Source organism: Salvia splendens, chromosome 2 (assembly GCF_004379255.2).
Source record: "Salvia splendens isolate huo1 chromosome 2, SspV2, whole genome shotgun sequence".
Classification (NCBI taxonomy): domain Eukaryota; kingdom Viridiplantae; phylum Streptophyta; class Magnoliopsida; order Lamiales; family Lamiaceae; genus Salvia; species Salvia splendens.
Window position 1 is genome coordinate 42944781 of NC_056033.1, and position 19835 is coordinate 42964615.

A 19835-nucleotide genomic window follows, 5' to 3' on the forward strand; every position below is an offset into this window, starting at 1 on the left:
TATCCTCACTCTCTTTGAATATCAACTGTCCAACAGAATCAGGAACAGTAATTGAGAGTGAGAGAGGAGAAATTATGCTGTCAACAGCTAACAATCCGTCGCTCTCTTCCCGCGTTTGCTTCTTCAGATTCGGAGAGCTGAATCTCAGCTCACGATTGAATCTCCGTCGCCGACGAGCTGCCCATCGGTGCTGCAAAGCGTCTCTCATTACGAATTCCGATTCATTCGAGGTCGGGAGGCTGATTGGCAGTTACGGATTTATGAACATTACTAGGTTTGAATTCGTTTTCTTCTTGTATTTTTTTACGATCATGTGCGTAGCTAAGTGTTAGAGAAGACTGCGAATGATGACTTAAATCAGTAATTCAACCTTTTGCAGTTACTCGGGACCACAATCGGCGACGGATATGGAGTATATGGCTGGAGGTATTGGGAGATTGAGAGCTCAGGATGTTGGGGAAGGAAGTGCGAAAATTCGGTGCGCCTGTGCAGTTGCTCACATATATGCGTGTGTGTTGTCTCTTGTGTGAGTTTACTGTGGGATTGAGATGAGATATTTAGTGTGGAATTGAAGGAAGCTAAGTGAATTAAAGGAGTTCAAGGAGTAATATTTTAGTTGGTTCACCATTAATCATACATTATGGAGTATCACACATATTGTGTCTGTGTTCGTAATGTGGACGGGAATGGAATATTTAGCTTGAAATTTAAGAAATATTAGTGAATTAATGGAGTTTAAAGTAGTAATTGTTGACTTGGTTCGGCCTTAGTCATAGGCTATATTTACATTGTTGATTGTACTTATACATATGTGTTTGTGTGAGTATGTGTGTGCTTAATGTGAAATTTACGAATAGGAGGTATTTTAGGTAGTGTGGCTTGACTTGGTTTGCCGTATCGGGTTGTATGAAGGAAGAATAGCTCAAGGTCCACAGAGAGGTAGCTCCGTTATTTTTAAGGTGATTATTGATGCATTCATGTGCTATATGTTTGAAAGATTTTATGTTGTATATAGATTTCGAATATGCCACGCATTGTAGTTGGAGAGCCAGCTAAACTTGCTGCCTTGTTTGTAATGTTCTGTTCACTGAAGCCTAATGAACCTTCCATGTTTTTTGCTGTATTGCTATCCTAATTGGACTTACAATGTCATGAAGGTCTACCCTGGTCAGCAAGTTGGAGGCTTCGAAGCTGATTTGATGGCTGCGAATGAGCTCAGTGCACATGCTTCCCTTCAAGTATTTTGTCTCGACTCCTATTCTTGACCATATGTTTATACTTTATGTTTACATGCCTTCATTTTATAATATGAAATGCTCATTGTTGTAGAGCTATTCAAAATCCATAGCCTGCTCAAATATTCAGGTACTTATTGGAGGATTTGAGACGAAATGTTCATTGTTGTGAGCAGGTATGAATCATCAATGCTAAAAATTTCTATGCTGAAAGTTAAAGTTTCGGGTACTTACTAAAGAAAAATATAACATGTTTTTATCTGCAGTGGCTTGCTTTTCGGAATGATGGAAAGTACACTGCTGCTGGCTATGCACAAGTTGCGAGTGAAAAGATGACAAAATATAGTGATGTTGGAGGGCAGACATTTTGGAATCCGTTCGAGAAAAGTGAAACTATAAAGAGGAGAAGATACTTCATTACAAAGCTCCTTCAGGGAGCAATTCGTGGCTTAGCTTACATGCATGACCACGAGAGGTTGCATCAAAGTCTTGGACCTGCTTCTGTTGCTCTTAAGTATGCCTCTTAAAGATTTCTGAAAAACAAAATTATGTTTATTCCTTTCTAAAGTTCCTTTGTCTGTTTGACAATTTGAAATATTTGTCTTTTGCAAATTTCAGTACAATTGCAGAGAAAGATGCTGTTTATCTGGTTCCAATGCTTAGGGACCTTGCCTTTTCGGTTGATATAAGGTATGGCCTAAGGGGGCGTTTACTTTGAGGAAAAGCCTAGATAGCTAGAAATAGTACATGTTAATCCATTGTTTGCTAAGATGGATTGCAACTTCAGGATATCTTGAGACACTTGATAATTTCTATCGTGTGAGCTAACTTTTCTTGATTCATATCCCATTTAAAAGGTAGGATTCGACCAATTCTAATAATGAGGATAAAAACACTCAACCAAGTACTTGGTACTATCGGAATGATACATTTTGATGCAAAGCATGTCAACTCTCAAATGTCTATACAGAGTTTCTAACCACTAAACATTTCTCGAGGCTCATAGTTTATTTACTTGCATCGTGACAGATACTGTTTGACTGATGATCGTCTTGTGGAAGCTGTTAAATTTCTAGATCTTGGGGATGGTGCAGGATGGGAGTTACTTCAGGTTGTTACTTCCTTGTACAGCATCTATTTCTGATTCTTTTTTTGGGTGCTCGATTTCCTCAAACAACAAAAGCTTTGTTATATGTCATGTTGATCATCAACCTTCGCCCTTTTTAACTGTCTGGAGCTGTTTTAGCTACGTTTATTGTATGCTCTCATAACCCTCCCTCTTCGCAAACTGATCTGCTGGCCATTTTCCTGATGTCCTTTCGCTGATATTCGCCCGTTGCTTGTTTTCTCAGGCTATGTTGAACCGTGATTATCGACAGAGGCCTATTGCAGAAGCTGTTTTGAACCATAGATTTCTGGCTGGAGCTTTCCTCTAACTTGTACCCTAGGTAACTTTATTTTCTTAATACAATTCGAAATTTTCTGTTAGCAATGCTATTTTTATGGAGTTTGAAACAGAGAACTACAAATATGTCAGGTTGTTGCAGAATGTAGCTAAAATTGCCTCTCTTCGCCACTAGAGCTCGATCCGCTCGTGTCATTTTTGGGTCGAGCACACCGCACATAATTTTCTCATCTCGTGATTGGGCCGAGCACATCGCACATACTTTTTCGTCTCGTGGTTGGGTTTGTCATACATATTTTCATTTTTTTAAGAAGATCGCTAATGGATCACCTTCACCATTTACCCCTCGTTCCTCATCAAGAATGTCGCACATGATTTGGATAATATGATGTAGTACTATATTTGATGAGGCTTCTCCTTATTGTGAAGTGCATTGTATTACAAAAATAAATATCTCGAATTTTCACAACATATCAGGAATTAATAAATAAGCTACAAATTATTTAATCTAGCACGTAAAAATTCGACAAGACGTAGCAGATTTTACTATTTTAGCTTATTCACTTACAACTAAAATAAGTACTAGTAACAAAGCTAATCGAGTTTTGAATTCATCTTAAAACCGTCTTGAGAAATAATTTGATTTTTTAGGTACTTTATATTTGAAATTGATTTATGTATTAATAATATACTTCTACATATTTACTCTTCCATAATAATTTAGAAAAATATTAAGCTAATTTGAAAATCACGAGTGAGTTTATCACTTAAATCTTTAAAATAATAATTTAGTAAATGATAAAATAACTAATAATAAAATTGATTAAAATAAGATTACTCTGGTTCGATTTAATGTTCAGGGCATCATGTATCTATATTACTAATTCGAATAGACCCCTCACCTGCTTTGCGCATGTAGTTGGTTGACTATTCACTCAAAAAAAAATTCTCAACAATATAATACGAATAGGCGAGTATCGACTACGCTGAAGAAGGTTCGAAATCGATAGAGGGATTTATTCCCTTTTGCAATCCGAGTTTCTATTTCGTATCAACGAAGGAAAGTAGAATAATCGATTCTTTCTGGTCCCCTTTCCGCCTTGATTGAAGGTTGGAACTTTGTTTTTTGTTGAATCTTACAGTTTCGATCTTCTGTTTGCACTCAGAATTGCTCTTATATCAGCTGATTCGGTACAGCGTTTGCTGATATGGTAGATGTAACTTTTGCAACTTTTATTTTTATTTTTATTTTTATTTTTATTTTTATTTTTGTGCTTTGCAATTTTTTTTGTGGAGAGCTGCTCAACTGATTTTGCTAGTTTCGTTCATGTTCGATGCTTGTTATCATATTTTTCAATTTGTGTTTGATGAGTTTCAGCAAGCTTTGTTGGACGAGTATACCTTGAATTGGTCGGATTCGGAGGAATTTATGTGTTTAAACATCAATTTGAGCTTTGATATGATCGTTGTTTTTGTTTGTTTTTTGTTCAATGAGATTTGTGTTTCTTGAGGTGGCTGAAAGGAAAAGGGGTAAAGGAAAAGGGGTAATGTGAAGGAGTTTGCATACCACCTGTTATATAGGATGTGCTGTGCTATTTCGTCCTCTAGCTTTTCTTTTCCGATTGGGTACGTGATACCATATTATCGACATGAATGGATAGCTCAGCCTTTAAGAATTTAGACAGACTAGCTATGCAAAAATGCAAGATTGATTATTAAGTTATTCGGTTTGTGCTGTTTCACATTGAAGTTGTTTGGTGATCTAGTCGAAACGGCCCTTTGCTGCAAAAGGCATCTAATTTGCTTTCGTGTTTGTGGTCAGGATCTTCTAGTTGTTAAGAAACTCCATAAGTTAACATCTCATTGGGTGAAATAATAGCCTTTTTTCAGAATAACTGACTTAGATGGTGAGTCCTGCTTAATTGATGATTGCTAGTGTAACATAATATATGAGTGCAGCATAGTTTTTACCCATTTGGATTTTGGCATGGTTGAAGACGTTTTATAACTGAAAGTTTGGAAAAGTAATTTTATTTTATATCCATTTGGATGATGTGGCGCAAGCCACGATCTGAAGGGCTCCTTGGCCAAGTCACGAGCCTCATTCCTTTGTGTGCTGCCTGTTGCGTCACATAAGATGGTGGCGTGACCTTGCTTATTGTCATTTTTGTGCTAAGGCTGGTTGGTTGTGGCATGCTTCCTGCACGGCTATTTGCACAGTAGCTTTTACAGAAGCTTGGCACTAATGTTGTGGCTGATGCTGTCCTGGCACAATTTTTTTGCCACATTCTACAAGCTGAGAAATATGTACTACACCACCTTAATCATATGATTCTAAAATCCCACTGGGAATTTATTGTCATGACCATTATTTTCTTCTCTTGAGTGGCTGAAACAGCATGGGGGTGGCAGAACGCAGGAGGGATCTGTGTGTGTGTGTGTGTGTGTGTGTGAGAGAGAGAGAGAGAGAGAGAGAGAGAGAGGCCCGTTGATGTTTTTGTCCCCTGTGAAGAGAGACAGTATGTGTTTCTTTTGTTTAAAGATTGTGCGAGGGTCAAGGGGCATGTATTATTTGTATATTGAGACGGGGATAAAACTCTTCTGCAAAACATGGATATAAACTTCTGCATTTAAAGTCAGTGTTTCGCATAATTTCCAGTAACTTATATTAGACTTGATTAACTCATTTTTTCTTTTCTCTGCGTGCATATGACTGTGAACAAATTAATGAATAAACGTCTTTAATAGGATTCTCAAGGCTGCATGGCTGATGTAATTAATGTTGCCTAAATGGAAGAGATCATTGGCTTGTGGAGTTTCTGCATACATAAAAAATTTTCTGGGGATTGATGCCATATTATTCAATGGTAAACATCAAAGTTCACCGCGGTCCAGTTATAGCTTATAGGCCAATACAGCCATCTGACTTGGTGATTCTTGAGAGAACTCATGGCGAACTGTTTCCCATAAGGTTAGAACAATTTCTGGTTGCTTAAAAAATAGCTCAGTTTTTTCCCTCCTTTTCTTTTCTTAAAACCATCTCATGCTCCTTCAGGTATGAAACTGAATTCTTCCAGAATGTTGTCAATGGCCAAGATATTGTGTCGTGGGGAGCTGTTGATCGAAGTCGCCCCGATGAACAGAGTGACGAACTTGTTGGATTTGTTACTGTAAGAATTATTCCAGCCAAAGACAGTGAGGTGAGCCTTGGTGGAATTGATTATCATTAGATGCTTAGCTATACAAGTAACTGTGAAAATGTAGGTTTTGTACAAATTGATCCCTTATTTTTACCTAAACACTAAACAGTCCTGCGTATGAGAATTCATCTCTCTTTGAAAACTTTACTTCCAGTAAAGCTGAAGTTTGTTTTGCACTGATAAGGTGTTCCCCTATTTCAATCGAGCTTTCACTTTTCATGCAGATAGAAGATTTATTGAGCTTTGACGCATCAAAAACAGACCAAACATTAGTATACATCCTAACATTGGGAGTCATCGATTCCTACAGGAATCTGGGAATTGGTAAATTGTAGTTTTTTCACTGTTTTCTTATGTAATAAGTAAGGCTCTTTTGCTCAACTATATGTTATCGGATTTTCAGCCGGTTCACTAATCCATGAGGTCACTAAGTATGCATCAAATCTTTCAAGTTGCCGTGCTGTTTATCTACACGTGATTTCATACAATAACCCAGCCATACATTTGTACAAGAAGATGTCATTTCAGTGTGTAAGACGGCTGTACAATTTTTATTACATCAACGGGCAGCATTTTGATTCCTATCTGTTTGTCTACTACGTGAATGGCGGTCGATCTCCCTGCTCTCCGCTGTAAGTGAAACACTCCAGATCTATCAATAATTTGCAAAAAAGTTTCTTTGAGTACCCATTGTTCATATATATATGCTTCTAATTTTCAGTTCATCATCTGTTTTCTATGTTACTATGTTAATCAGAAACTTAGGCTTTGTAGTAGAATGTGACTCTTGGAGAAGGTCTTGACAGCCATCCTTAGCTATAAGTGTTAAAGATAAGGAATCTTGCATCACAGCAACTTGATTCAGTCCATAATCTCATAGATGCATTTAGTTTCTGTTTGTCGTCTGAGGTCTAGAAAACGAGACCCTCATCCTTGTCAATAGAGATACATGCCAATTTTGTAGTGAGTTATGAAAGAAAGAAAATGGAAATATGAAATATTTCTACCTGACCTTACCATGGCAGATTTATTTGGCCAAAACATTTTCCTTCATTATATGTTACCTTGGGTCCAAGTCTGTTTTTTTCCAAAGTTTCTTCGATGATATATAATATTTCCTAACTTAATAAACCTAATTTACACGATCGAAGCTGTACTTATTGCAAGTAACTCTGTGTTGCATCTTGCAGAGAGCTCGTCACATTGTTTGTCACTTATGCAAGGAGTGGATTCAAATCACTGGCTGCAAAGCTGTGGAAAAATGATGAGAGGAAGATCTCCAAGTGGCCCAAGTATAAAGAATCGGGTTACCTTCTTCCTACAGTTCAGTCCAAAAGAATCCTCACCAACGAGAGCTCTGGGTGCCAGTTCGTCTGAATCCATTGGCTCAGACAATGGGTACTTAAGAACCCGTCTCATATTCCTTTGTCCGCATAATAACTTAATTATAAGCAATGTTGTATTGTTAAAAGTCTCGGCTATGTGTCTGTGGCCGTTGCGACACGTGTGGGAGTCTTGTATGTGCGGATGGATACCATGTATTTTCTCGAAATGAGTATAGATGGGTATATTTCTAACTAGATGCGGCTTCTCATCATGCATCTGTTGTAACATAGTTTTGCATATTTGTTTGGAGGTTTGAATGCTAGAAAATGGTAAGCTTTACTTGGAGGTTTGAAATTGGTAGTTTGATCTTCTACTGTGAAATTTGCTGTTATTCTTTATAATCGTTAAAAGTGACTTATAAAAAGAATTGATTGTGTTAAAATTATTTGTTATAATGAATAGAGGGGTTCTGAACAAAAGTGATAGTCCTAGCAAATGACATGTGCATAATTAAAAGTGACAATTACAAAAGTGATATATATGTTCTTAATAAAAGAAAAATAAACAGTGACCTTTTATTAAGAAGAAATATCACTTTTAGTCATAATAACATTTGAAGTACTAATTAATTTAAATTTTAAAAAGTGACAATTACAAAAAGTGATATATGTTCTTAAAAAAAATTAACAGTGACTTTTATTAAGAATAAATATCACTTTTTAGTAATAATAACAACTAAAGTAATTAAATTTAAACACTTGGCAATTGGCATCCCTAATATTGCACTGTTTGCACACTCTTGGTGGATGAACGGAGCATCAGTTTCAGCAATCCACATCAGTTTTTCCTTCCGCCGAATATATCCCAGGCATAGTGGTGCTCGGTTTTAATGGTTCCAAACCCGAACCGGTTGATCTCTCACGGGCCTGTTACGTTTCAAGAAAGGGAAAAAAACAAGTTAATGACTCTCCACAGCACGCCACTGTCAAGATTTTCAAACACTGCCAAACTATGAAACGATGCTATAATCACACAAATTCCACACAAAACTAACTAAAATCACTCAAGAGAGAGAGGCAAACACAGAAACAACACGTGGATACCTGAAGAAGACGAGAATCTCGTTTACTGCATTCAGAAATATGGCCATGGCAGCTGGAAAGAGCTCACAAAGCTTGCTGGGCTCAAGAAGTAATGAACTAACCTCAAATCTCAATATCTAAACTTGTAGACTTGATTTCCTGTAGTGTCGAAGGCAGGTTTCTATGCATTTTATGATTATTGCTTATTTTATGTTTCCAGGTGGTCAGTAGTAGCTAGTTACCTGCCAGGGAGAGCTGATAACGAGATCAAAAACTTCTGGAATACCTGTCTCAAGAAAAGCTGCTTCGGAATGGAATAGACCATGACACTCGTATGCAGAGAGCTCCACTTGATACCAGAGTTACCTCAGATTCTCAGCTGTAATAGACCAAGAAATCTACCTGGGAAGATGTTGTGAGACTCAAGAGGACGTTGCACGTCTCGCGAAGCTTCTACTGGTGGTCAATATTTTACAGCTGGCTTCAGTTTCGCCTTCTCTCCAGATGGAAACTTAACCTAGCCTCGGGCAGCTCGAGTCACAAGCAGACTGCTATGTGATTCCCTAAAGATATTCTTACAGTCAGAGAGATTCGCTGCAAAACCTGAATTTGAGACTCTGACATGCCAACCGAGCTTCAAAGACACACTTCAACCTGTCTTCCAAAACACAATGGAAACCAACAATGTGACGGATGAAAATCCCAACAAATTTGTGGAATCATCTAACATGTACATGGATTATGAAGTACCTGATCTCATCTCAGCATTTTCAGTGCATTAAACACAGATCAGGAACCAAACAATTTCATCTCCAGCAGAATTTTCCATCCCTCCAGCGACTTCTGATGCCTTAGAGGATATCCTCGTGGATGACGAAGCAAGCAACTACTACTAGAAACAAGTCCTTGAGAAAGTAAAATCATGCTTCAAAATGAGCTCCTTTTTAATCAAGTATCATTAACAGGGTTTTTTTATTGCAGCCAACCCAGACTGTCACCATGATCAATCTCATTGGCTGCTAACAGATGGTGTCCCAAACACCGCACATTTAACAATGAGAAAATTACCAGATTTCATGCCTACTATTTCTTTGCTGCGACATAGACTCTCCAGCAGGTATGATCATATCCACCAGCAGTGTGATTCATGTTCTCCACAATTTTTTCCCTAAAATTTCCATGTATATATTCTGTTTGCTCTCGCTGTAGAGTAGCAATGCTTTTCGCCATTAACTAAATAGTAACATATGATACAGGAAACCAGTTCACAGCTGATCTGCATTTTCTTAGCAAATTAGTTCAAACAACTATTAGAGGTCGTAGAATCTCTCCAAATCGCCCCGAATTAACACCATAACCTTAGAAGTCGCAGTATCATGACTAACAAGAAGCAAAATGTCTTTGTAAATGATAGCAGCGGTCTAAAAATTCTAGTTTAGGAACTGCAATTGCTTGGTTGACTATTCACAACTCCCTCTCCCTCTTACACTACAACTACAGCCGGAATGATCTTTAACAGATTGGAACCTGTCATTGGAATGTGACTAATAAAAGCATTCATCTGAGATTATGATCAACTCTAAAAAGAAATCCAGCGTTTATGCTAGATAGAACATTGAAAATAATAAGCTGTCACCATTCCAAACTATCTATTAGCCACTACTAAAACCGAAAACCATTTAAAATGAATAATCTAACAACGAACATAATGAACCAAAATGGAAGCAATAGAGTAAGCATTCAATAAGAAAATCTGTAAACATACACATACGTATTTATATAACAAAAAGGGTGCAAGGATCTTAGAATTTCATATCATTAGCTGCCAACAATTCTGGCAATCAGCCTTGAGCAAACATGAAATGAGTTGCGTTTATTTCAGTCTTGAAATCCAAAACAGTCAAACAAAAGAGATTAAAAACACATGATTAGCTTCGTGCAGCAGATTGTCCATGCAAGTGTTGCTTGTGTTCAATCACATCGCTCACCTCCTATCCTATTTCCGCGCAAATTTATCCCATTGTTTCATCAACCACGACGAATCAAATGGTTGTTGTTTACCACCACAACAGGCCATAATATTGGGCTCGGAGTCACAAAATATACTCAGCTAACAGTACTTAGAAATCATGTCCGGCTTCTTCTGCACAACGTCAAGGAAAAAATCAGTCAAAATCGTCTCGTAGTAAGGCATCTTGGCATACCCCGGGAAGTAATTTATATCGATCACGAGATGCCGCCCTTCAACGCTACTGTCCCTTATCATATCAAAATTGAAAAGGTTCAATTTCAAAGCCTCCCTTAACTGACTAGCTACTTCCGTCACAAAACCAGACGGGGGCAGCTCCGCCCCCTCGATTAACTTCTCGACGCCGTTACCGCTCCGATCCTCCGCAGTCACATTCGAAATCTGAGAGAACGACACCGAATTCTCCGAAACCCCCAATTTTTCCTCCGAGATATCCGGCAACGACCTCCTCTTCACGCACTGAACGTGCCTCCCCGCCACGTAGACCTTGAAAATGACCCCTCCGTGATTGACGAACTCCTGCAGCACAAACGGCTGGCGCAATTTCAGCCCTCGCAAGCCCTCCTCGTTGAAGACCAACGACATCTGATGAGATCCCGCGCTCCCGTTCGCCACCAGCGGCTTCGCAATGACCGGGAAACTTAAACCGCAGTCGATCGGCGACTGGGGATTTTCGACAGACACCTGCTTCGGAACCCCGACTGAGAACCCGTTGGCAATTTCCAGCTGGTCCACCGCCTGCAGCATGGTTACCCGATTGTGGAGGCGCTCGATCGCCTCCGGGCGGTCAATTACGACGACGTTTGGATTCTGATGAATGAGCTGCTCGAGCTGGTTTCGCCACTCCAGGTCGGGTGATTTGTGGATGATGCAATCGAAGGGGAATTGATCGGTCAAGGGCTTGGTGGTCTGGACGGGAAATAGATCGATCCCTCTCTCTTTGGCGAGATTGAGGAGCGATGGTTGGATGAAACTCTTCACTTTCTTTGGCGCAAGCGCATAACCTATGCGGTACCTCGTCGTAGATTCCTCCGACATCGTATCGTGGCTGGAATTCTTCGCTGGCTGCTGCTGCTGCAGAATTAGGGCAAACGATTTTGGTGTTTTCCACTTTTGTGTTTTTGCCGGTTATTTCAAATTTAATACTACTCCACTATAGTGCAGTAGTGGTACACTGGTACTCTCTTTTGACTCAGTTTTATTGTTTTAACTTTTAAGAAATTTGTGGGGAAAAAATTACTGGATCCACTTCTATATTCCTTTGCTTTATCAAAATAGTTTTTTTTTCCCGTGGTTTCTCACAAAATTAATGACTTGCTGCCGAATTTTTCCTTTTTTATAAGATTAGTCTCATTTTTTACTAGCAATATGTATATTTTTTTTCTATCTCTTTCATACTTTATTAATTTTACATTAACTCATGTAATCCAAAAGTCTCTATTTTTAGAGCAAAGGGAGTGTTAATTTTAAATAAAATATGTTAATTTTAAATAAAATGTAAGTAGAATGAGATAGTGGAATGTTGTACCCTACTAATATTAACACCCGAGCTATGCACGGGACATAAGAGTTTCAAATAATAAATATAAAATATAATAAATTCTATAGAAAATAAGAATTGAAAGAAATATAGGGATTTAAAAAAACAGAAATGTACTTATCTTGTCTCACTCAAAATGAAGAATTTACTACTCCCCAGTGAATAAAACATTTATGCAATTTTAATTTATAATCTAAGTGAAGTAAAAACAATAAAATTAATGACAAAAATAAGATGTGTGACTAATGATCAAAGAGTATGAATTAATTAGAATAAGATATACAAATAAAGAAAATATGTGTGAGTAAAGATGTTTATTGGAAGTGCTATGCAAGTCATTAATCCAAATAAAAGGTAAATTAATATATAAATTTAATAGCTAAATTTATAAAAAATTTAATTTGAAAAAAATATATGGAATATTAAACATATCCACATTACATATATGAATAATTTAAATCATATAAATTTAAAACTTCTTTGAGAAGTCAAGTTAGAAAATTTGTATTATCCAATAATCACATTTTAGCTGACTGTTTATTTCTTTCTTTTAATTTCAGACCATAACATAATTTGATATACATTTCCAAATACTAAATGAATTTTTTATATTGGAAATAATAAATTTCTTACTTCCTGCCACATATACGTATAAAAAGTAAATTACTACTATCACTTAAAATAACGATAATATTTTATACATCTTGTTTGTTTTGAATAATGTGGGAATTTACACTACTCTTTATATTAAAAAGTATTGCAATAAATGATTAAATCTCAATTTTAACCTAAATAAATGGAAGGCAAACTAAACTCTCTAGCACAATTCCAATTTAACTCAAATATAAGGCTAATTAATATATATATTTAATAATTTAATTAAAAAAAATAATGGTAGTGCACTATTTAAATGTGTTTTAACACTTCTTCAAGAAGTTAGCATTTTATTGGGCTACTATTTGTCCAATTGTTTTTGCCTTAAAAAATTATTTTTGAATAGAAGACACCTCATCTTTTCATTTTTCCCTCCAAAAAGGGTATTAAGGACTTTTCATCAAACTTGCACTTTAGATTAGTATAGATTACTTCTAGTGTCTCAAGGTAGTTTAGTCATTTCTTATTTGTACTCATTTTGAAAAAAATGATAAATAGTTAAAGTGGAGAGAAAGTAATGTAAGAGATGAAATAATATATAGATAAGAGTCTTCATTATATTTTTCTCTCTTACATTACTCTACCTCGATTTTAACTATTTATTAGTACAATTTTTAAAAAACAGGTGAAAAAAAACTCAACTATATTGAAACAAAGAGAGTACCATTTACAATATAAATCAATGAGGGAACATCTTTTTTTAGTACCCCAACTATCTCAAATGAGCAAATTTGGTTCGTAACATTTCATAATATCTTTTAAGGTCCATTAACTATAAGTTAATATCAATTCAACTACTTTTTAGTTATTTCTAATATTTTCATAATCAAATTACTCCTTACTTTTAGAAAATTAGAATTGGAATTATAGTTTTTATATGTAGTTATGATAGTTAAAGTAAGGAATAGAGAAGTCAATAGTCAAAGTATATGGAAAGTAATTGTAGTGGATAAATGAGTTCTATGATGAGGAAATAATTAAATAGAGAAAGAGAGAAAGAAAAGAAGTTAAATGGAAATAAAAGAAAAGTGATAGGAAGTGGGGAGGGAAACGTGTCATGTGGGGGAATAAAAGGAAAAAAAAAAGATTATAGACAAAAAAAACGTGTCCATCACTCTCACTCTCACTCTCACTCTCACTCTCCCCACGTCTCTTCCCTCTCTGGCTCTCTCTGTAATCTACCTAAGGGTATCCATTATGATTCGGCGCGGCTATAGCCGCAGGTTGGGGCGACGGCGGGGCGGATTATAGTGTATGCGACGTCCGCCCCGAGGCGGACGAACTTTCCGGGGCGGACGGTCATCAGGCGTAATCGGGGCGAGGACGCGCCGGTCCGGGGCGGAAGCGGTGAATAGGCGCGCCGGCTATAGTGCGGCGGTGGCCGGCGAGCCGGTGCGGCGGTTTATTATTATTATTTTTTAATTCAATTTATCACCTATAAATACACCCCATCTCATTCATTATTTTCACACCATTCCAACTCTTCATCACTCAAACTTTCTCTCAGTAGAATTTGTGGACTGAAATGGACAATTTGTGGAATGAAGCATGGAATTCTCTGATTCAAGAGGTGCAACACCTGGCCGCCCAGGAGGAAGCGGCGCGCGGCGGAAGCCGCGATCCCTCGTGCGATTACGCATCGGCGGACCATTCAACGAGACCACGCTGGTGCGCACCAGCGTCTAATGGCTGATTACTTTGTGGATAACCCCGTTATCCACCCGAGATTTTCCAGCGGCGATTCAGAATGTCGCAACGGCTCTTCAACCATATAGCAATGAATTTGGTGGAGCGTTACCGATGCTTCACCCCCCGGCGTGATGCCGCGGGCCGGATCGGGCTGTCTACGCAGCAGAAGTGCACATCAGCAATCCTACAGCTTGCCTACGCCGGACCAGCCGATATGTTCGATGAATACCTACAGATGGGTGAGACAACTAGCCTAACGGTCCTTAGGCAGTTTTGTAAAGGGATCTGGGAAATTTTCGGTGGGGAGTTCCTACGAAAGCCCATACCTGATGAGTGTCAGAGTCTGTTGGATATGCACGGTTCGATCCACGGGTTCCCAAGAATGTTAGGAAGCATCGATTGCATGCATTGGGAGTGGAGGAACTGCCCGGTAGCCTGGAAAGGCCAGTTCACAACTGGATTCAAAAGCAAACATCCATCGATGATTCTGGAAGCCGTTGCTGACTACCGTTTGCGGATCTGGCATGCGTATTTCGGTGTGGCAGGTTCGAATAACGACATCAATGTTCTTCAGTAATCGTCGCTCTTCAACGATGAGTGCCAGGGGGAGGGTCCAGAAATCAACTTCGTAGCCAACGGCACGCAGTACAGTAGGGGATACTATTTGGCAGATGAGATATATCCGCGGTGGCCCGTATTCGTCAAGACAATTCGCCAACTGGTTGGACCGAAGAAACAATATTTTGCGCGCAAACAAGAGGGTGCTAGGAAGGATGTTGAGTGGGCTTTTGGTGTCCTCCAATCGCGGTGGGCGATTATACGATGCCCGGCCCGAGTTTGGCACGGAGATGATGTCGCGAATATCATGTTAGCATGTATTATATTGCATAATATGCTAATAGAAGATGAAAGATTTGCGGCAGATGATGTGAATCAAATTGTACATTTTTATTCCCCTAACTTTACATGATTTATATAGTTTGATGCTTGCAAAAGTATGTTTTATGGTGTAGGAATAAATGGTGAAACAAAGAATGAAGCTCGGATGGTGAAAAGGCTGAAAACTCTCAAAATTGGCCACCGGGCCGGGTGAATTTCATGCCCAAAATTGGCTACCCGCCCGGGTGATTTCTGGAAGGCAGCGAGAGAACAGAAAGCTCTCAAAATTGGCCACCCGGCCGGGTGAATTTCATGCCCAAAAATATACCCGGCCGGGCAGTTGATTTGAACTGCAAATAGGCAGTTTCATTTGGCAGTTTCTTTTCCCAAGGAGAGAGAGACACGGTTTGGTAGAAAAAAGTGGGAATTGAATGGATTAAAGAAAGTGGAAGGAGAAGAAAAGAAGGGGGGGGAGAGAGAGTGGATGTGACAGTTTTTTGACTAGGGTGACGTTTTGGGCAGAGAGAAAAATGGGGGATTCGGCAAAAAGAAGAAGGGGAGAGGAAGAAGAGAGGAGGAAGGTCCGGCCTACTCTCCGACGATCCGACTCTAAATCCCAACTCCACTCATCAAGAGCTTGAATCCTACGGTTTTAATTGCAAATTCACCATGTGTATAGGCTAAGCTTCCTTTGTTGCTCCAAGTTGTAATATAGGCTTGTATGGATGTTTTCACACCTTTGATATCATATGTTTGTGTCCAACAATGTGCTCAATATTTATTCACTATGTTTTTGGCTAATAACGTAGTGATGTTAATTCCTCTAGTCTTGTCTCTTTAACATAGTTTATGAATGATTGATTGTTGGATTGCTATCGAATTAGAATTGTTCAGAGGATAATTTGATAGTGGATTAAGTAGGTGATTATAGTAGATGATCTTTTATTCCCGCGCTTCCGCTGGAATTTAATATCATTGAAATTAATTCATGGAACAAGTGTTCACCTGACTGTGAATTATACGTCACAAACATGTTCAGTACACGCGATTAGGTTGATGTTTTAATCCCTTCGTATGTTTCATTGTTAAAGGTGTAGAATAATACAAGCCTCGTGAGCAACTTGGAGTGACATCTTTCTCCATCTTCGTACCTTAGTTGTAAATTTAGTTTATTAATTTCGTCAATTCTTGTTAAATAACCTACGCCTCCCTGTGGTTCGACACTCGAAGTACTACAGTCGACTCTGTACTCTTGCAGATAGATTGTAATATTAGAGCTACTTTATTAAACTTTTGTGTTCTTAATCCACTAATATAAAAGCTCGAAAAATACACATCAGCAGAGCGCTGGGCACCGGGAGAGGGCGCAAGTACAAGTCACGGTGTTGCCTCCGCGCCGATCCAGATGGGCGTACCACGGAGCAATGAATATTTGATCCAACATTTCGCTGATATGCGCAGGACCACAACACATACCACACTCCAGGCCGATTTGATTGAAGAAGTTTGGTCACGTAGGGGAGGCGGCGCAGTGTGAACACCTTTGTGATTTGCACTAGATTAAATTTTCGTTGTATAATTTTTCCTGTACTTTAATAAGACTAAAATTTAGTGTTTAATTTTAATTTCTTCACGTATAGCCGTTTTCTTCTAATTACGCATAGTCCGATAAATTCAAATATAATTGAATTAACATAAATGAAAAAAGATTGGGACTATTGGAAGTGTCCACCATAGTGGCGGAAACAAAATTTTGGGGCTGTGGAAAATAAATTTGGGGCTATGGACAAATTTTGGGGCGGGGCTATTGGAGTGTCCACATTATAGTGGACACTCTAACAGCCCTGCTCTCTCCTTCCGTTCAGCTGCACACCTCAGCCCCGAAATCGCCGGCGAAGCGTCGGGATGCCGAAAGTGCACATAGCTTACCCAAGTCCCAATTCCCATTAGTTTATCTCCATGTCATAAATTGAAATTCAAACCCGCATCAAACCAATATCCAAAATAGGTGCAATGGGATGTTAGATTATCCCATGAACTCTTTAATCTTGTTTTTAAGTGTAGTATCGATGTTAATTGGTGTTAATTCTTGCTCTAAGTTGAATATGTGGAAGAACTACTTTTTCCTTTTGTTCTAGCTTTGAAATTGTGAAGTTTTGATTGAAGGTATTGATAGAATAGGACTTTAGTATTGACCCCTTGCATGATTTAAGCATTAAAACGGGTTTTAAATTGGGGATTTTGTAAGAGCTGGAAATTAAGATTCATGGAATTGGGGGCTTTATATTTTTGATGAATATGTGTTATGCAATTGGGAGTATGCTATGATATCATATGTATGAAAATGATAGAAAAATCTGTTGCTGGGAATAATATGTGACCTTAAGCTCTTGACCTCGATTTTTAAAGATATTTATTGATGATTTTGATATTACATGATGTTGGCGCTGCCTTGTGGTGGAGTTTGGTGTTGTTTGTTGTTCCATATACAAGCTGAAAATTTGTTGAAAGGATGCGGTGGAAGAGTTTCAGTTGTTTGTTAATATTTAAAGGTTGTTTGTTAATATTTAATCATGAAGTGGTTATCCCATATTTAAAAAACTAAATAGGTTTGTTTTACATAGAAAAATGGTACAGTGAGATTTATATTTTTGGGACAGTCGGGCTTAACGTTCTTTTCCCGAAGTTTTTGATTAGTATTGTCGAGTTATTCACCTTTTCTCGATATGAAAATAGCTAGAAGTGCTTTAACTTATATATGTATGATTTTAATGACTTGTCGTTGTGATGAAAGAAATAGTATAGAAAGGGAATGAGATAGATGTGATAAATTGACTTTCATTTTGGTGGTTTACGTATTTAATCATGAATTATGTATGTGGTTATCTTAAAACTTAGGAGGGCCTGGTGCAAGCAAAAGTGATAGGGGAAAAGGCGAGATCCATGATTGAGTAAGCAAGAAAGAATTTTTGTTGACTTGTAAAGGTAGTGTACGCGTATCTCAGAATTTAATGTCTTTAACTTGATACATATTATTATGTGTTTATGTGATGAACATACATATTATTTGGGATTCGTGAGACTTCTTTGCTTTTGCTCATTAATGTGAAATAGTCTTACTGTGAGCTTATGTGGAGTTGTCAATTCAATATGATATAACCGGAATAGTGATATTAAAAGGTGAATGTTTAAGCAATATATATATTGATATTAGGCTATTTGATATGAAAAGTAAACATAAAAATGGTGGAGAATCGATGTGAAAAGTCATTTTAAAGCTTTAAATGTGTTGAACAACATGAAAAGAGATGTGAAATATGTGTTACGCCCCATTGCTTAAGTGAGTCACGCTTAAGTGAGTCACATGGTATAGTTGGCATGCTATAGGATAACAGTACTGCACACATGTTTGATCATTCCTCTTTTGGATAATCGAAGAGATGGTCTATATGATATGTTGATAGACGATATGTGCCCTATACGGGTAATACATGGACAGATGCCTTACGATGGCCATATGGGAGATGTACAACATCTGACAGATGTATATGACTGATACCCTCATCGGGCGACTTATAGTTTCCGTGTACCCGTGTCCACCACTAAGCAAAACTTGGGGCTGAAGAGGTTATCTATTTGAGAAATGATAGTTGTCGTTTCACATTTATTAGATGGTTATGATTATTTCAAAGTATGTATATTGCCTTGAATGATGAAAGAAAGTGACATGGACAGGATTGCGTGTTATATATATGTGATTCAAAGAAGCTATTTGCCTAAAATGATTCAAAGTATAGTGATTATTTCAAATGCTGCACATTGTGTTGATTGACCTATACAATGATAAGTTATTAGAATATTATGTAATATTTGTACTATAATTGTGCCATGTATTATTTTGGTTAATAGGTGGCATATCATATCGCTGTTGAAAGTAATTCGTGTTTTGAAAATAAGTATATATATTAATTGTTTGATTTGAGAGAATTATCTGGGCGCTAAGGTGTTGTTTATTTGGGAATGGATATATGTGCTAAAGAAATTATCAATATGTTATGAATGACTAAAGGTATATGCTCTATTGATTAATGAAAAAAAGTGATGAAGTTGACAGAAGGATGATACGTTATATGATGATAAATATGACAAGTAACATATTATCGTCGAAAGTACAATTGAATTTATATGATTAAGCTTGTTGTATAGGTTGATAGAATTGTTAGGGGATACTATCGTAATTTTTATATAGGTTGATATCAGATTGAGAGATATAATATGAATAAATGTTGTACGACACTCCAGGTATTAAAGTGATTACTTTGTGATGGTGGCAATATAGATTAAAGTTTTAGAGAGTTTTCTCCAGGTATCAAAGTGATTACTTTGTGATGGTGGCAATATAGATTAAAGTTTTAGAGAGTTTTCTATAATTCGTTTGCACTACGAGCTTTTAAAGCTTAAACCCCCCCTTCTCTCCTTTGCAGAGTAAAGTAGAGAAGTATTTCGATTGTTGGGCGCTGCGCATGTCAAGTCACCATTAAAGTTAGTTGTATACGTGGCATGTTTAGTTGAGGATTTTGATATGTGTAGTTAAAAAGTTTTTGTTATAGCATGTTGTTGACTATAATAATGTGTCAATTTTTATGTTTAAAAAAAAATAAAAAAAATAATAATACATGGTGGATAGACAGGTTCTTAATAAGAGTTTAAACGTATCAAAATGTGACTCCACTTACTCGGTTTAATTAATCAAGTAAGGGGTGTTATATTAGGGCAATTCAATCTATTTATCCTCT

The 19835-nt window shown here is 37.6% G+C and overlaps 3 protein-coding genes and 1 pseudogene across 11 annotated transcripts; 3 read left to right on the top strand and 1 right to left on the bottom strand.

Annotated features, from left to right (window-relative positions):
• LOC121793018 lies at positions 1-3129 on the top strand. Of its 6 annotated transcripts, none has more exons than XM_042191203.1 (10): positions 1-274; positions 380-510; positions 870-959; positions 1158-1238; positions 1366-1411; positions 1502-1749; positions 1854-1925; positions 2265-2346; positions 2588-2683; positions 2773-3129. In XM_042191203.1, exons 4-9 carry the CDS (start codon positions 1210-1212, stop codon positions 2669-2671), a joined length of 561 nt encoding a protein of 186 aa, XP_042047137.1. In that variant the 5' UTR covers positions 1-274; positions 380-510; positions 870-959; positions 1158-1209; the 3' UTR covers positions 2672-2683; positions 2773-3129. The 6 variants fall into 6 exon arrangements, 5 of the variants coding, with proteins under 5 accessions (XP_042047137.1, XP_042047135.1, XP_042047134.1 ...); XM_042191201.1 differs by having other exon boundaries at positions 380-478; XR_006048976.1 differs by having other exon boundaries at positions 380-959; positions 2265-2492.
• Positions 3130-3536: 407 nt separating this feature from the next.
• On the top strand, positions 3537-7420 carry LOC121793017 (histone acetyltransferase MCC1-like). The gene is made up of 6 exons (XM_042191199.1): positions 3537-3750; positions 5389-5611; positions 5696-5840; positions 6065-6164; positions 6244-6472; positions 7031-7420. Exons 2-6 carry the CDS (start codon positions 5490-5492, stop codon positions 7215-7217), a joined length of 783 nt encoding a protein of 260 aa, XP_042047133.1. The 5' UTR covers positions 3537-3750; positions 5389-5489; the 3' UTR covers positions 7218-7420.
• Positions 7421-7776: 356 nt separating this feature from the next.
• On the bottom strand, positions 7777-11436 carry LOC121793016 (inositol-tetrakisphosphate 1-kinase 1-like). Of its 4 annotated transcripts, none has more exons than XM_042191197.1 (4): positions 9317-11436; positions 8999-9153; positions 8270-8902; positions 7777-8092 (listed from the first exon to the last, which is right to left on the bottom strand). In XM_042191197.1, exon 1 carries the CDS (start codon positions 11313-11315, stop codon positions 10359-10361), a length of 957 nt encoding a protein of 318 aa, XP_042047131.1. In that variant the 5' UTR covers positions 11316-11436; the 3' UTR covers positions 7777-8092; positions 8270-8902; positions 8999-9153; positions 9317-10358. The 4 variants fall into 4 exon arrangements, with proteins under 4 accessions (XP_042047131.1, XP_042047132.1, XP_042047129.1 ...); XM_042191198.1 differs by having other exon boundaries at positions 8270-8407; positions 8491-8902; positions 8999-11436; XM_042191195.1 differs by having other exon boundaries at positions 8999-11436.
• On the top strand, positions 8128-9210 carry LOC121780262 (annotated as a pseudogene).
• Positions 11437-19835: the final 8399 nt, after the last annotated feature.